This window comes from Dufourea novaeangliae, unplaced genomic scaffold (assembly GCF_001272555.1).
Source record: "Dufourea novaeangliae isolate 0120121106 unplaced genomic scaffold, ASM127255v1 scaffold221, whole genome shotgun sequence".
NCBI classification, from domain to species: domain Eukaryota; kingdom Metazoa; phylum Arthropoda; class Insecta; order Hymenoptera; family Halictidae; genus Dufourea; species Dufourea novaeangliae.
In genome coordinates this window covers 1,019,111-1,037,293 of record NW_015374115.1, presented here as the reverse complement: position 1 = coordinate 1,037,293, position 18,183 = coordinate 1,019,111, and the positions used below count along the sequence as shown (strand labels likewise).

Genomic DNA, 18,183 nt, shown 5'->3' with positions numbered 1-18,183 from the left:
GGGAAAAAACAAAAATGTGGTTTTTTTTTTTCTTCTTTTTCCGTGGCTCTGTAAATCTCCCTGGCGGGACAATCAGCGGTGGAGGTGCGCGCGGCCTGACTCTTTTTCCGGAGGGTTGAAAACCAGGCGACCGGTGCATTAACCCTCCGGTCGTCGACCCCCGAGCCAGTTACGTCACACGGCTCTTCCCTCCTTCTTCTCCTCCCCTGGCCCCCCTTCCCAGCCAGCGAGCTCCCTCTCCCTACCCCCCCCCCTTCGGTTTGCCCTCTCTCCCTTCTAGCTCCTTCCTCCACCACCTCCTTCTCCTCCCTTGCTTCCCTGCCCTCCTCCCACCCCTTCCCATCCGCTAAGAACCTCTCCTCATCCGCCCTCCCGCTCGGGTAACCGTCATTTTTGATGTCGTAACGAGTCGTGATCTCATTTTCATTTGATTGCGCGGAGTATTTCGGTGCTCTCGGTTGGGGTTACTGACCCCGGTGCATCTACTTTAGAATCGGGTCAGCCGCTTATTATCGTGGTAGGTGTTCGCTCGACGCGGTATCTCCGGCCGGTCAGAGCCCAGAAAGAGAGGGGGGAGAAAGAGAGAGAGAGAGAGAGGACGGTTCAAGATAACGCTTGCTTGCCTGCCTGCCTGCCCCCGCCGCGAGGAATCGAACGTCACGCTTCCATTCCGCCCCCGATAAAGCCACCCCGTGAAACACGACACTCTTGTGCCTCTACGAGAGGATGCCTAGCACCCGTACTTGCGGTGCAGTTTTTGGATATAGTTATTATTGGGATAGGTTTGGAATTTTGAAGGACGATGGATGGCGATTTTTCTGTGAATGGAGGAGGGTATTTGAGCGATTTTGGTTTTTGAAAAATGTAAGTGGGGGAACCATAGACGGCTGTTTTGGATTAATCTGATAATGGTTCAAGTAGTTTTCTTCGTATATTCAAGTGATTTATCGATCATTTGCTGTAGACAATGATATAACTGAAATTTACACTTTTTGAGTGATTAATATAGAAAAAAGGGTTGTTTTCTGGTCTTTTTATCGGTTGAATCCTGTAAGTGAGCTTCTACGTCAGGACAGTCATTTTAATACGTACAAAATTATATCGAACGAAACATTCAAACTCATTTTTTCAGAAATCGTAATTGTAGCAAATGAGGGTTAACATACTTTCTATTGTATGTTAAGAGCAATTTGTCCAGACTCGGCTCGTTGGGATTTTATTTCGGGGGACTTTGAATAATGGAAATAGCACCAGAGGTTTCGATTAGCTTTGTTTGATTGGAAAAAGAACTTTTCTAGCTCGAAATCCGCGTGACAATTCCGAGTATCGCGGAAACAGAAAATAGTTCGAGTGATGACCTCGGCGGTCGACTTCCCCGGTATCGATGCCCGGGGAATAGAGCAGCGAACTGTTCGAGGTCAAACGAGAGTATTAAAGCTGCCTCGGTCAACGGCACCGTTTCTTTTCCGCCCGAGTTTACCCTGATTTACCCGATCGTTCTCGACGGCGTTTTCGAATGTTCTTCGATGTTCGATACTACTTTTCCTCGATAATGTTCTCGACAAAGCTCGTAATCATACGATGCGTTGAGATGAAATCGTAAGAACCTTTTTCCATCCCCGATCTACAGGGTGCTTCAGAAATCACGAAACCCGCAAAATTGTTAGTAGAGGATCCTTTCATAAAGAAGGGCAGCATTAAAACCACCCATAAAAAACAAGTTCTATAAATTTCATGTGTAAAGGTACTTCGCGTAAAAATACCTGCAAATTCGAAAATTTTCACGTTCTACCTGTGGGACAACTTTTAACTCCAAAGTTACTCCAATTTATGGCACCATTAAATCCATAAACGAAAAATAAAGCAGTCCTGCCAGTTTCTGCCTTCATAAAAATAGTCCAGATTCGTATCGCCCCCAATAAAAACGCGTGCCCAAAAAAATCCCCGAAGCCACTCGACCCCAGAAACGGTCCACAACCTTCGATCCGACCGAAGGGGTGGGCAAGAGAGAAATTTTCCGCGCGATTTCCCATGGTGAGCGCGGATTACGCGATCAGCATCTCTGACCTCGGCGATCGACTTGGCCGATACATCGTCGTCGTCCGTAGGGGAAGGTGGAGGGGAACCAAGAGCGAGCGGCGAATTCTTGGGGTCGTAGGTGCGCGTCGGAGCGAGCGAGCGAGTACGCGCGAGCGGTTAATGCCCCCGAGCGAAGCGGAGAGTAGTAGTATATTGCCGTCGCGTTTCGAGTCTCTTTGTAGGCGCATGCGCCCGTACGGGCGCGCGCATTATGTACGTCACCGTTACTCCGTTTCGTGTCCTGTCCTTCTCCTCTCGCCCCCCCCCTCCCCTTCCAGAGTAGTACCCTGGGTATATCTCTCACTAGGTCTGTCTCTCTTTTCCTTTATCTTTTGGTCCTTCTTTGTTTCTCCACGCTCCTTCTCCCTCGCTGGTTCCACGTCTGTTCGTCCCCCTCCCCTCCCCCACTCCTTACCCTACGCCCGTGGGAGCAGATACGCTCACCTTCCCCTACCGCCCCCTCTCATAGTGCCGCTCGAACTCCCCCCACTCCCCTCCGCCGATGCAATCGCGCGCGCTCCGGTCGTTGGCCTCGCGACCACGTCGTGTGTATATCCCACACTCTCTTTACCTACATCTGTGTACATACGTGAACGCCATCCCCTCATGTGTGTAAAAGAGATGCATCAACACACGCACACACACACACATACATAACCGAGCAAGTGAGCGAGAGACCGCTCCGGACTCGCTCCTTTCGCGGAAAATAAAAGCGAACCGGTGAACGTGACTCGCGGCTGGCGCGGCCGTACAACTAGCGCGCGCGACCCCGGGGTTGTTGGACCCGTGGAATTCGCGTCGAGAACTGGGGATGACGGGCTGATACCTCGAGATCTTAGGTGATCTGATTCGAGGGACCGTGTTCGGATTTGTTTAATTGAGAGAAAGTTACCGTGGTTGGAACGGGGAAGCAGGTCTCGTTCAGTGGTCCACGGTGGTATACAGCTGGGAAATGTAGTCTATAGAACGGAAAATGGAGGTACAGGATATTTCTTTTGGTCCATAGTGTCAGGATGAAAATTTTACTCAGCTAGCCTCCTTTGGGGAGTAGGTACTATCGCTGTGAATTTAGGTCAACGGAATGAAGTTTCCAACGCGGATCATCCAATCTTCTCGCCCCCCCCCCCTTCCTTTACCCTCTCGCTATTTTTCGTCGAGCACAGGATGTTCCCAAGGATCGCGGGCTCCCGATAGCAATCTGTTTGCACTTTCCGTGGAAATGACACAATAGAAGCGCGTGCGCCGGCAAACGTAAGTCCCGCTGGTGGCACGCGAAGGTGGTCGCCCCCTGACCCGTCCGGGGGGAAGTGGGAGAATGCACGGGTTTGAGAGATCGATGCACCGCATTCTCCCACAATCCCACCCACTCACCTACCCTCGGCCGGTTCCACCTCCGCCGGATTCCCGCCAACCGAAGGGGTTCAACAGGGGTTGCTGGCCTCGTCCGGGACACCCAGCTCGCGACCCATAACACGTTCCAGTTCCCCGAGATTTACCCAATTCGGTTGGTAATAACAGGCGAAGAAGAGGAAAAAGACCCTGGCGGAAATGGAGCCTTCTATTCGATTCATCGGCGATGTAAAATTCTCGATCAGAGCCGTTTGCATAGATGGTGGATCCTGTGGAAGGCTCAAAATCTTTCAACATTTTCGGTACGGACGATGAATATACAAGTGGTCCATAGAATTCTCGCTATGACCGAAGAGTACAGTAAATGATCGATGAGTGTTCGAAGGCTCCTCGGCACTGAATAATAAATATTTCGTATCATTGGCTTTAGAATTCCAAGCTCTGTCACTGTGCTAAACCTCATTTCAAAGTCAGAGTTACACCTGGGGATCTCTCCTTGTCAGTGCCGAGGTTTTTTAGAACACTCATCGATGATTTACTGTACACAAATCTTCTTCGAAATTCTAATCATACAATGCCTCCTTGGTCGTCGGGATTTAGTATCGCCTGGAATGTTAAAAGAAACGTCAAAAATCTCTTGTCTAGTTCGATTCTAGTCCAGAAGTCGAAACGAAATCTTTTCAATGGAAATGATGTTCGTAGAGCAACCGAGCAACGGGCGCTAGAAAGAGCTTAACATTGGCAACGCTGACAGTTCATTGACTTGCATCGAACGCGTGCACCGATTGACAGGCCCGGCGCGGTCTTTCCCTCTCTCCCTCTATCTCTCTCTCGCGCGGCTGGGCCTCTGTGCGCACGAAGTTGAGGTAGGCGAGGTCGCGTATCCTGACGTCACGAGAGAGTCACTTGACAACGGTGTGTGTCGCCAATTCCGTACGCGCCCATACGTGCATACACGAGCGCCTGCGCGTCCCCCTCCCCTCGCCCTGGGCATCGTGCAGAAGATAGGCGACGACAACCACGACGACGACGACGAACGGGTAGGAACGACGACGTTCCACGCGTCGTTCGTTACGTAACCGAGCCGCGCGCCGAGGTCGTTGACCGATACGCGGCCGGGAAGTTCCTCCGCCCTGACCTACCTCTTCTCCTATTCTCAATTAGCTGCGTGGAAAAACTATCGAAACAAGTCCCCTTTGAATTCCCCTCGATCGATTGTTCCACATCTTTTGGTCGTTTCTCATCATTCTTGTTCGGATTATCTGTTAGAAATACAAACATATCCAATTGTATTTCGAGTCCAAAAGATGCGCAAGAGTCATTGTCCCTAGTGAGATCATCTGTTAGGAATACAGAAATATCCAACTGTTTTTCGAGTCCAAGAAATGCCCAAGAGTCCATATTCTATTGGGATTATCTGTTAGGAATACAGGAAGATCTAATTGGGTTTCGAGTCCAAAAGATGCCCAACAGCATGATTAATCCCTATGGAACGGTCAATTTGCAATCTTATCCACCGTCACATCCGAATAGCTCCAAAAGAAGAAGCTGTGTAGGTTCTAGGAGGTTTCAGATGTACCAAAAGGGGATATTTATTCGATTCCCGCGTTTATATTCGGTGTACCTCGGGGACAGAGTCGTGGATATTGGGAATAATCGGGGAGGGTTGGGCGGGACATAGACCACGGGGTGGGTGGTTCCTTGCAGAATGCGGCAGGGAGAGGCGGGAAGAAACCCGTTAGTAGAGCGCTCGAAGCGCGCGCGTAGCCTCTATGGTCGCGGCGGTGGTCCGTTTACCCGACGAGGATCGCCATGAGCCCCAAGGAGAGGGTTTGCCAGGCGCGCGCGAACGGTACAGTCGGTTGAACAGGGTACGGAGATAGAGTGATAGAGCGAGTGAGTGAGAGGGAGCGAGTAAGTGTGTGAGAGAGAGAGACGAGGAGCGCCAGTGCGCGCAAGGGGGACTCTCACTTTCACGCGGTGAACTGCGGGTGAACGTCCGGGAATTGGGTCAGAGAGTCCCCCACCTCGACGAGCCAGAGGCAATGTGCCGAGGCTCTATGCTCTCTGTGCTAGAAAGAGCCAGTCCACAGCCAAGCTCCGATACAAACGGTCGCTTCTTTTTTCCCCCCCTACGAAACTCGCGCTGGTTTCGACTCGCATGATCAGTAACACCGCCCGTACAGTTACGGTTCGTTCGTTGGTGAGTTCAGTGGCTCGGCGCGGGCGTGCGTTCGTATCAGTGGAATTATAATTGTACACACGAAAAACTACTACTGTGTGTGTGTGTGTGCGTGTGTGTGTGTGGTGACACGAGAGGGTTTTCCAACCGCGATCGACACCCCCTCGCGAGTTCGTTATCGTCGTATGATTACACGACGATCAGTTTGATCGAAGTGCCCATCCAGAGAGAGCGAGAGAGAGAGAGAGAGAGAAAGAGAGAGCGAAAGAGAGAGAGAGAGAAAGAGAGAATCGAGAGAAAAGATTTAAGTGCCGCGTGCGAACGGCACGCGCGATCCTTAATCTCCGATAACTTCCGTGTGACAAAAATAAAAAAACATACAAACACTAAAACCGTTTTCCCTCCTGCGGCACACAACTTGGGCCAAAGGTGAATTAATGGGGTGCTTGTGCGAATGTGACCTGGCCGCCCCGCGTACGGGGACCAATTGCTCGTCGGGGTCCTCATCGGACAGTGACGGTCAGACTGACGAGGGTTTCGTTGGTGATTCGCAGGGATTCTTCCGGCGGAGCATCCAACAGAAGATCCAGTATCGGCCCTGCACGAAGAACCAGCAGTGTAGCATCCTGCGTATCAACAGGAACCGCTGCCAGTATTGCCGTCTCAAGAAGTGCATCGCTGTCGGCATGAGTCGCGATGGTGAGTCTTTTTTCGGTTACAATTTATAAACATTCCTCCCTCTATATTTCATCTCCATCTCTACATTCGCGTATACCCCGGTTCGTTTCGACTGAAATACCAAAAAAAAAAAGACAGTAGAGACAACGGGCATCGTCGCAAAGTAGACTTCTGGCGTGTCGTTCTTGCCGCTAGTTCGAACGGATCGTAAAAGCACGGTAGTAAAGATCATCGCAAAAAGAAAAAAACGTATCACCGCACCAGCAGAACCCACAGCGCCATTCCCTTTACCGGGATATTGTCGTGTGTAACAGATTTCGCCGAAAGTGTTGATTTCTAAAATCTAGAGTGGCGCGCGGGTCATTGACCGTTTGCGTAACGCTCTGCTCCCCGCGACACAGCAAGGAGCGTGCGTATGTCGCAATGGGCGAAAGTGGCCAGTTCGTCGTTTGAGAAAGCAGCCCACGATTGTATATATCCCCCGATCCGTGCTACGACGCGGATGAGCTTGCTTTCTTTTCGAAACATGGGCCCGATACATCCCTCCCCCGCTCTGACCCTCTTTCAACGCGAACCGTCCGCGCGGAGCAAGTAGATTCGACCGACGCGCCGCGAACCTACCCGGCCCCGGGGGGTCAACGACACACGGCGGGTCGCCATCGATATCCGCCGCTGGGATGCGACGACTTGCCTTCTTCGCGCGCTGGGTCTGATCTATAAACGTCTCTGTCCACTCGTGAGACCTTATATCTATCCATAAATGTACACACAGCAGACAGTGATCGCTCGAACAATCTCGAAAGGGACATTAGCCCCGTAGTGTTCGACCGTTTGTTTATAAGAGACAAGGATTCTTTCAAAGATAACCACCACGTTCCAGTTGGATAATAGTACGACGCTTTGTTCCGTCAAAGATAGTCCGAAGTTTCGAGAAGCAAGTCCCACACCGATATCAGCAACGTGGACTCCGCCGTGGGGTCAATAGTCGGGCATTGCTCGGCTTGCATGCGGCTCCACGTCCGTAGAAAGAGTACCGCTACTCGCCGCTACGTACCCGGTGACCCTTCCACCTCCTTCCAACGCTCCGTTTCCCCTCCGATTCTCCTAGACCGCCGTACACTGTCGCCCGATCATCTTCCCCCACTCCGCTGTCCGTTCAATCTCCTTCTCGAAGCTTCCCCTACCACGAGACCCCAGGCGAAGTGACAACGCGCCGTCGCGTGGCGCTACGCTCCGTGCGGAGACCTCGCGAACTTCGTCCCCTTCGCGGTCGCGTTCACTCCCCCCACTCCGTGTCCCACGGCTGAGCTTCCCCTCCGTCCGTGATCTCCCCTCCACTCCTCTTTAGCCCGCGACGAGCCACCTGGCGCTTCTCGGGGCGCATGCTCCTCTCCAGCCGTCCCGCCAAACCGATGCGCCTGACTTGCCCGACAGCACGCAATTCGCGACCGGACTCCCGCGAGGAACCTGCTGCTCCTCCGTACTCCGTCATGTTCCTCTTCGACTCTCGATCTTACGGAAGTCGTGTGTCGACGCTATTATAAATTTACTCGGTTTGGAAACGTTCTAAATGACGAATGGAGAGTCCACGATTATAAATTTACTCGGTCTAGAGAACGTTGTAAATGACGAATGAACAGTCCACGGGTGATACAGATTCTTTGAGAATATATCAAATCGTTCGATCATCGATGTTATATGCAGCTCCTATTGCTAGAAGGTGTATGTCCCCTATCTAGCGGCAACATTCGTACGTGACTCGGAACCAAAACGTTCACGACTCCGTGATCATCATAGTCGATGACCTCGTACGGTGGCCACCTCTGGCCAGGATCCAGATCCTGTGGATGATCCACCCCCGTTGAACGAGTGTATGCGCGTGTGCTCGTCGTACGTGTCGGGTCAGAAGTGGCCCGATAAACGGAACGAGAGAGAGAGAGAGAGAGAGAAAGAGTCGAATGTTAAAACGGAATCGATGACGCGCGGGGGAAGAGGTTAATCCTATCGGGAAAGAGGAGATACGATGATATCCAACGACAGCGGGAGAGAGATCGATCGTCCGTGAACAGATAAGTCGTACGACGGCAGCTGGTGACAGGGCAAATAGCCAGAGAGCCGAGGGGTTGCCCAAGGTCGTCGAGGGTAACTTACCCCCCGGCATAGGAAGTTCGCATCTGCGCACACAGAAGAGAGAGAGAGAGAGAGAGTCACCTCTGGCAACGGGGAGACCTGTTTCTCGCTTTAATCTTCCTCCGTTTCTCTTCTCTCTCGTATTCGAGCCCACGAACACACCATACAAATACACACACACACACAAAGAGGCCAGGAGCACATATACATACCTGAAGAGTGAGAGAGAGAGAGAGACACACAGAGTTTCATACAGGTACGCACCACCCTCTCCTTCCGTGCGGCTGATCTATCTCTCTCTCTCTCTATCTACCTCTCTTTCTCTCCCTTTATTTCTCTCTCTCTCTCTCTCTCTCTCTCTCTCTCTCTGTCTGTCTCTCTCGACGCTCAGCGCGTACATTCGCTCGCTATACATATAGTATATATAGGTCGGCGGTACGCCTCGTGCGGCTGTCGCTGAAACCAAGTTCAAGGCCAAAGGCTCAGCAAAGGCCACAATCGTGTGGCCGGGTGGTGGGAGTCGTTGATGGCTGAATAAGTGGAGGGGCTGTTGAACGCAACCCGCGGAACATCACTCAGTCGGCGGTGATGCTGTCTCGCGTCTGCACGCGTCGTACTGTCGCGCTCCTTTCTTGAAAACCTTACGAAGCGCAGCGTTGCGTGTGTCCTCGCTGACGGTGCGGGACGACGTTGTGTCGTACCGATAGTAATAGACGACGCCGCACATACGGATCCTGGGAGTGACTTGCCGGGACAGACGAGTCAGCCGAGAGGAAAAGCGTAGCCGAAGTCTCTGTTACCCTCTTTGGAAATCGAGACACACACATCGCGTGTGTGTGCTGCAAACAGACCGGGTGTGTGGGATAACATACGCAATTATCAGTTTCGCGTATGGTGGACCATACGAGTTCGACGGACGAGGAACCCGGTAGTGATTGTGCCTGATGGGAGAATAGTTTGTTTTTTTTTTTTTGTCGGTGCGCGTTGCAATTCAGTTCGAAGTGGAGAGAAAAACAGTTGAAAATACGCGGGTCTTTCACGATCGTCATGGGTGACGAGTTGCCCATACTGAAGGGAATCCTGAACGGAGTTGTCAACTACCATAATGCACGTAGGTGTCCTTTGCCACGGATATGGCATTCTCAAGACTCTATTTATTTATTTATTTTTTTTTTTAATGTCCCATTGTGAGACCGCGTTCCCTTTTCACCCCGGCTCGTGTCGTAGCTTGTACGTGTGTGCACACGGTGACTTTCTATCGGAGGAGATTCGTAGCACGAGGGCCCAGGCCAACACAGTCTGAGCCGCCGCCGTCGCACTTTCATTTCTCGCGCGCTCGAGAAAGTCGTGCGCTTTCCCCTCTCGATTTTTTTTTTCCTGGGCCCCCGAACACCCAGCTAGCCCAGGCCCCGTATCTGGTGCGGTGATAAGTTTTATGAAAAAGGAGGTGATCATGGTGGATGCCGTCTCATCAGCCTCGTAGGGGATACGTACTATTTTTCCGTGTTACACATGGGATCGAACCGACTCACCGCGAGTACAGAGTACCGATGCGACCCGAAGGTCGCTTCCCGAAGCGATACGCGCCGGCCGTGTGTGTCCGCCGCGTTGCATGATTCATCCATTGATCGCATTAACTATTCATCGACGTGTCCTTCGTTCGTTCTTTCTGCTTATCCATCGCCCGAACGACCTGAACTTGCGCGTACACCTATCTCTTTGTCCGTCTGTCTGTCTGTCTGTCGTCTAACCGTTCGACATCCGTTTTGTTTTCTTCTGATTATAGCGGTGCGATTCGGCCGTGTGCCCAAGCGCGAGAAGGCCAGGATTCTGGCCGCGATGCAGCAAAGTTCCCACAGCCGTTCGCAAGAGAAGGCGGTCGCCGCTGAGCTGGAGGACGAGCAACGGCTACTGGCTACCGTTGTCCAGGCCCATCTCGACACATGCGACTTCACCAGGGACAAAGTCGCGCCGATTCTCGTACGGGCCCGGGAAACACCGAACTACACCGCGTGTCCACCAACTGTGGTGAGTATTCGCAATATACACACGTATGGTCATAAGTGGACTGCGGATTTTTATGCAAAATAACATTTTCTTAAATAATTTATAAAGACAGGGGCCAATGTAAGAATTTAGTTTTTCTTTTAAGTGTCTTATTGGGTTCAAAATAAAATAGAAAACTCGTTGGATCGAATGAAAGTTTGTCTTTTATTGTATTTCACAGAGCCACATAGGCTATAAATGCATGAAATCCGAAGTCTAGTCATAAGACTTTGACATTTTTTTTTCTCGTCTGGTTCCCCCCCTAAATAAAATAGAAAACTCGTTGGATCGAATGAAAGTTTGTCTTTTATTGTATTTCACAGAGCCATATAGGCTATAAATGCATGAAATCCGAAATCTAGTCATAAGACTTTGACATTTTTTTTTCTCGTCTGGTTCCCCCTCTTCGTTGCTATTTTCTATTCTTTTTCTCGTCGAATCGCATTAAACAATCATCGTACAAACGGTGGGGGGGGGGGACTGAGATTCTTCAAAGTTCATTTTTACGCTTACGTCAACCGAGCCTTGGAAGACGGTCGTCCGTTTCACGCGGAAATCGAACCAGTCGTCCTCGACTTGCGCGCGCGAGAACAAGGAAGCATTCCTCTCGCGGCCGAAAGCACGAACGGACGTCTCCTCCCGAGGTGGACGTCGACGACCTTCGACGAGTTAATTCTCCGTGTCTAACCTCGGTGTTCTTTTTTTCCTCGGTTGTTGCAGGCATGCCCATTGAACCCTAACCCCCAGCCGTTGACTGGCCAGGAGGAATTGCTCGAGGACTTCTCGGAGAGGTTCTCGCCGGCGATACGGGACGTTGTGGAGTTCGCGAAACGCATTCCTGGATTCAACCTGCTTACACAGGACGACCAGGTCACGCTGCTCAAGGCCGGCGTGTTCGAGGTGTTGCTGGTCCGACTCGCCTGTATGTTCGACGCTCAAACGAACAGCATGATCTGCCTGAACGGGCAGGTGCTAAAACGAGAGTCCATCCACAATAGTAGTAACGCGAGATTCCTGATGGATTCGATGTTCGATTTCGCCGAGAGAGTCAACTCTCTGCGATTGTCCGACGCTGAACTTAGTCTGTTCTGTTCGGTGGTGGTGATCGCCGCGGACAGGCCTGGACTCCGTAACACCGAGCTGGTCGAACGTATGCACAATAAATTGCGAAACGCTCTGCAAACCATACTAGCTCAGAACCATCCCCAGCATCCGGATATCCTGAGAGAGCTATTAAAGAAGATCCCGGATCTGAGAACATTGAACACCCTCCATTCGGAGAAGCTGCTCGCCTTTAAGACGACCGAGCAACAGCAACAGATGCTGGCACAACAACAGCACCAGCAACAACAACAACAACAACAACAACAACAACAACAGCAACAACAGCAAACGCAACATGTGATCAGTGCTCAACAACCGCAGCAGCAGCAACAACATTGGCCAATGGAGGAGGAACCACCAGCGTCCTGGGGCTCCGCCTCCGACGTCACATTGGACGAGGCCGTGAAGAGTCCCCTGGGCAGTGTCTCGAGCACCGAAAGCACCTGCAGCGGCGAGGTCGCCTCACTGACAGAGTACCATCACGTAGCTCCACCCAGTGGTCACCACGCCTCCAGTGCACCGCTTCTTGCCGCCACTCTGGCCGGAGGTCTCTGCCCCCATCGTCGACGGGCGAACTCTGGCAGCACCAGTTCCGGCGACGATGAACTCCATCGAGCCTCCTTATCAAAAACACCGCAACCGCCCCAGTGCCCGCGATTCCGTAAACTGGATTCGCCCAGCGACAGCGGTATCGAGTCGGGCACCGAGAAACCGGACAAGCCAGCGAGCAGCAGCGCCAGCAGTGCACCAACATCCGTCTGCTCCAGTCCACGATCAGAAGATAAAGAAGTAGAAGATATGCCAGTGTTGAAACGTGTCCTACAAGCGCCTCCTCTCTACGACACCAATTCTCTGATGGACGAGGCGTACAAGCCTCACAAAAAATTCCGTGCTCTACGCCAGAAGGACAGCGCGGAGGCCGAACCAGCGGTGATTGTACAGCACACGCAATCCCAGTTACATCTTCACCTGACCTCCCCTCCAGCGCGAAGTCCCTCGAATCAAGCGCAACCCCAGTGCCCGCAGACCGCTAGCTTGCTCAGCAGTACGCACTCCACGTTGGCCAGAAGCCTAATGGAGGGCCCAAGAATGACCGCAGAACAACTGAAACGCACGGATATCATTCATAACTATATAATGCGCGGCGAGACCAGTCCCAGGTCGCCAGCTGTGTCGCCATCCCCAGCCGAACAGTGCGCCTCCACGACCACAATCACTGCTCGTTCACTTCAAGGATCTCAAGGGCTCTTGCAATGCGCCACCAGCAACTACTCGACGACCAGATGGCCGGCCACGTCGGTGATCACGACGACAACTGGCGCCAGACATCAGCAGCAACAACAGCAGCAGTCTTCCTCGGACTACCTCATGGTTGGGAACTCGCCAGCTTCGTCGCCAAGGTACCTGTCCGCGGCTGCCTCGAGTAGTACGAGCACGAGTCCAAGGCCCACCTCCAGCACCGCGGCGACGTTGATGCTGTCCGGTTGCCCGAGCAACATGATGGAGCTTCAGGTGGACATCGCGGACAGCCAGCAACCGTTGAACCTGTCGAAGAAATCACCGTCCCCGTCGCCGAGACCTCTGGTCGGCCCCTGCAAGGCTCTGTCCCTCGAGGCGTAGTGGTCACCCGCGGTATGTAACAGTCGTCTACGCGATGATCGTTCGTAACGTGTGTGCAGTTCCATCGGTCCCTCGATGATGGGGATTTTTGGGTATAGAAGTTGCAGCCCAGGCGCGCACACTGTCGCGGGAATGAAGAACGTAAACGAGTATATGAAAGTGCCAGGACGCTCTGAGCGCGTGATAAACCAAATAATTTATTAATTTAAACTATTAACCGATAAACTGCGCGACACGACACACGAATGGTTGAGGGGGGGGGGGGACAGGTGGCCGCGCGCGGTAGTCGTGTGTCCAGCCCCTCAGCATTCACTGGCACTCCTTCGGGAGTCTGAGCCTCGGATAGAAGAGGGTTCCTCTGTTTTCCAAATAAAACCGAGTGCGGTGAAACGAGAAATGGAGTATATCTATGGCTGCAGAATTTATCCTGCTACGGGACTGGTCTAGAGGAACTGTGCTATCGGGAAACGGCCACAGCTCCCCCCCCCCTCTCCCACCCTTGTCCCCCGTGGGAATCGGAAAAAAGAATAAGACGTGGAAAGATTGAATGTTAAACGGAAATTAATAATCTATCTACATGTGATAATCATGGAAATCGCGCATCCTGTACAGTCTCCACCTCATTCATCGATCATCTTACTCTACTATAATTATTGAATATTATAAAAGTAATTAATATTATTGTAACATGTGTAAGGTATAATAATCGTAAAAGTTATCATCTTGTGTATGTGGCGCGTAGAGGAAAGAAGAGACCACCGAGTGTTTCTGTGCATGTGTGCATGGGAGAGAGAGAAAGAGAGTGTGCGTGCGTGGAAAATCGACCAGGAACAAGAACGAATGGGAAAAACACGTGAGCGTGATTGTGCGCAAGTGAGTCGGGGCAAAATTGCAAAACAAATAACGGAAATAAAAATACCCAAAGCTTTTGCGATTGAGAGAGAATGATGATCCACGAAACTGTCATTTTTCTTTTTGTTTTCCTTTTCGACGAGAAACGTGTGTGTCCAGGAAGGCAAGCGACCCGCGAATTTAAAAAGAAACGTTTTAAAGATGTTTTTTTTTTTTCCTTTTCATTCACATGAGACTGAACCGGCCCGCCGCGGCCCCTCCAAGAGTTTTGCAGAAGTCAAAAATACCGTACCCTTTTTCGACACGTGGAACCGCCCTCTTCGGCCCAAATGATTCTTGCCGCTTATACACGTCTGCTAACGGTCGTCGCGGCAAGAATCATCTGGCGCTCAGGTGAGCAACCACCACGTGTCGTCTGACTCTCGTCTTTGTCTAGTACGAATAAGAAATCGTCTATAGAACGAACAAGAACAGTTTCTCGCGTGTCTTCTGGATGTCTCTGAGTGCAAAATGAGACATATAAACGCGGTGCATGTATAACGTAAAAAAGAATAACCAGAAATACGAAGGCACACGAGTGACGAGAATCGGTTCATGCAACTCCTTATGCAAATACGGCTGGCTCGCGCGCAAACGTTTCGCGAACCGGCAGCAAAGGGTGAAGGTTGCTACGATGGCTGCGAAATGCGGCACTATTCGTGCATATATATATATATATATATATATATATATATACATACGTATATATAGAGAGAAAGAGAGAGAACAAAGGCAGAGAAGTCGCGTGCAAGTTCGGTTAGAGATCGGCATACGTGGCGCAACAAGTGTAAATAGATAAAAATTTTCGTAAGGCTAAGTCGTAGGGAGCCGCCGCGAGTGGACGAGTTTATATTGTTTGCTTTCGTGAAAGAATCGCGCCTCTGGTTTCGACAGAAGAGAGAGGTGATAGACGACGAGGAATGAAATCCGTATCAGATACTGCGCGGCGGGCCGCCGTCGACGTGATGACTGTTGAAACGCCCGCCCCCGAACATCCCCCTTTTTGCTCCCCCAAAAGATCCCCTTTCCCCCCACCCCCCGGGTAGTACAGCGGAGAAACAGAAAATAACACGTATGTACACGCAGGTTTACGAAGAAAAAGAAATTTCAAGGAAACACACGCATATACATGTACACATCCGTAGAAACAGAAGAAAAAAAACGGAGAAGAAAATGAGAGGAAGAGGAAGGAAAGACACATACATATACATGCGCGCGCACGTAGAAAGCGAATCGTGAGACCACAGGCGAATATTGTCCGTTTGGATGGCGCATACGAAACCGAATTTTGTAGGGCGAATCAATGTGAGAGAAAGGAAATACCGAATTTTTTTTGCTCGATGGGCACGCGGAGTACCCCGTTTGTCTCGATACTATTTTTGAGCGCAGCTCTGTCAGATCATCCACACATCCCCCGATCGAACACACACATACACACGTACACATAAAAACCCGAAGAAGCTTGTCGCGTAGTGGAACACTCTGTGTATTTATTGTACTCGAGGAGAGAAATGAAAGAAAATGAAAATGTCATTCCCTTTATGGTCTGTGTATCATCACCGTTTTCTCCTATCCAACGACTCGTTTGATCGTCGTAAAAAAAAAAAAAAAAAAAAAAAAAAAATAATAATAATTCGCGTGTAGCAATCCTTGCTGTCTGAACAATTATTCCTCTCTCCTTCGAGTCGATCCTCCCTCTGGTGTTCCTTCGCCATTAGCAGCCCTCGCTAGAACACAACCACCCCTGTGAAAATCCACTTGAAATATTCCATCTGATTAACCGATGAAACACTCCAGAAATCGCGTGTGTCTCCTGTTCGCCAGCCCAAGTCCGTATTTGAATTCGAGAGATATCCCAGTTTCTCCTCCCTGTGTTGCGTTTTGATCTCCCTCTTTGGAAAGCAGAGAGGAAAATGGTGTTTCACACACCCGATCCTCCGGTTCTCCACCACCTCCCCTTTTACTGTCCTCTGAATCCGAAACCCCGCAAGCGAACTAGCGTTGATATTCGTAATACTTGTTATGCATAAACTACACATAATGATTATTATAGTAAACGATACATAAAGTATGATATATTTCTCTATCCATTAAGAAAGGAGGATATTAAACAAGCAAAGCTGTTGCTTCTCTGACGGAGCGACGAGCGTTTATTGAAACATATGGCATGAGAGATGAAAACCGTAAAATAATACCACGTGAATGCGAAAACAAAAATACCGAAAGTGTACTCTACAATTACATTGCAAGAATACAAAAAAAACACAAGCAGCCCCGCATATTGCCCAGTGAGCACGTCATTTTGTACGCTTGGGAGTTGTGAGGTCGTCTGAATAAACATTGTCTGGTGAATTATACAGAAAAATATATATATCGCTTTTTTTTCCGACTCCCTTTATACCGATTCCTTAGATTTTTATCCTATTTAGCAGGCCATACACGGTGAGCTTTACATCGAGGCCTGGTCTCATCAGGTCGTCTCACGTTTGTGACACGACCACCAACTCCCACTAACCACCAGTAACCACGAACTAGTGATAACAAATTGAGAGTAGTGATAACTAGTGATGACTAGTTATAACAAAGTAGAAATTAGTGATAACTAGTGATGGCAACAACATAACTAGTGATGCCAACTACCAAAAGTCCTAATACTCACGAACGGTAATGCACGAGAATACTCTCCAACCACCGACAAAAAACCCCGATAACCGTCATAAATATTCACCAACCGATAAAATAACGGTTCAAGCTCTCGTAATATACTAAAAACCAATTTGTGGTCCAAACAAGAACAAAAAAAATTATTCGGTTCACCGTATGCACCAGTGCGACACGGTTGCATAATTGGCCCCGGAAGAAGGAGAAGGGGGTTAGGGAGGAGGGGGTGGGTGGTGACGAGTGGTAGGTTTTCTTCGCGTGCGAGAAATCGAACCGGCCGGCACCGAAATCCCGGAGCGGAATCGCGGCGCGTGGCATCTCGTGGGCGTCGGTTCCTGCATAGACACCATCGGTGAGAACACTCCCCTCCCCATACAACGATCGTCCGCCCCCATACACGCGTTGCACATTATACGATGCATCCCGGTGTTAAGCCGCCACGCGCACCTCCCTTTGTGGGTGGATTCTAGCGTGGGCGGGCACGGACGTCAGAATGATCCTGACGGAACGACAGAATTATTCAGGTGTATCAGGTTGTTAAGGCGTCGGCTTCCCCCGCTTCCTTATTCCAGCTTATTTCTAGTATTTTATTTTTATTTATTTTTTTTGTCAACTTTTGCAATCTCTGATGACGGTTTGAATGGAGTTTCTGAGCGTGGGAAATAACCTGCAATCAGAGGGGGATGTTTTTAGGGGGGAGGGCAGCAAGGAGAACGTTTTATATGGAAATGTGGTTTTTATCGATACGATTGGTAAGGATTATTTCAGTTTGTATGTGGGAAACTTGTGTTATTAACACTAGAATTATTCACGATAATCATTCTAGATTGATGAAACAATTGGTGTATTTTATTTTGTTGGAGACGATGGTTTGTATGTGGGAAACTTGGATTATTTACCCTAGAATTATCGACGATAAACGTATATTTTATTTTAGGGGATTGATGGACGTGACAAACTTTTGAGAATATTCTAATTTATATATTTATAACGTCACCCAAGTATGGATGATACGTACACTGCGAAGAGGGCTGGATTACTTAAATATTGTTACTTAAAATTTTAAAAACAAGTGTAGTCTAAAAGAAGACTAAAAGCCTCTATTAACTATCAAGCATCTATTTCCGACGATTTATGACTTTAGAAGAAACTAACTAAAGCGTGTGTCTGAGTACGTACGGCAGTTTTCACTGTGGCAGTCAACGCGTTAACGAAGTATCATCTGCACAGACTAAGGGCCACTTGGACCAACTTCGAGTAACTTTAGCCAACGTTAAGCTCAATCAGCACCGTAGCTGACAATAAAACTTTTGTCGATCATTCTTAACCTATCTTTTATTGTTATCGTTATTATCGTATTCATCGAATAATACAAAATTAATGACTTCATTCACGTTGAAAGTATATTTTCGATATTTTAATGTATCACTTGATATTACAGT

General features: G+C 49.8%; 1 protein-coding gene across 2 annotated transcripts in view; it reads left to right on the top strand.

The window, feature by feature from the left end:
* The window catches only part of LOC107191122 (nuclear hormone receptor E75), a 106,130-nt gene extending 92,541 nt beyond the window's left edge, over positions 1-13,589 (top strand). The window contains exons 3-5 of one of the 2 annotated variants that reach the window (XM_015580077.1): positions 6,166-6,310; positions 10,206-10,447; positions 11,186-13,589. In XM_015580077.1, coding sequence (XP_015435563.1) covers positions 6,166-6,310; positions 10,206-10,447; positions 11,186-13,189 — 2,391 coding nt within the window. In that variant the 3' untranslated portion in view covers positions 13,190-13,589. Of the gene's footprint in view, positions 1-6,165; positions 6,311-9,451; positions 9,531-10,205; positions 10,448-11,185 lie in introns of those variants that run through there. The other variant, XM_015580078.1, reaches the window with a different exon arrangement.
* Positions 13,590-18,183: the final 4,594 nt, after the last annotated feature.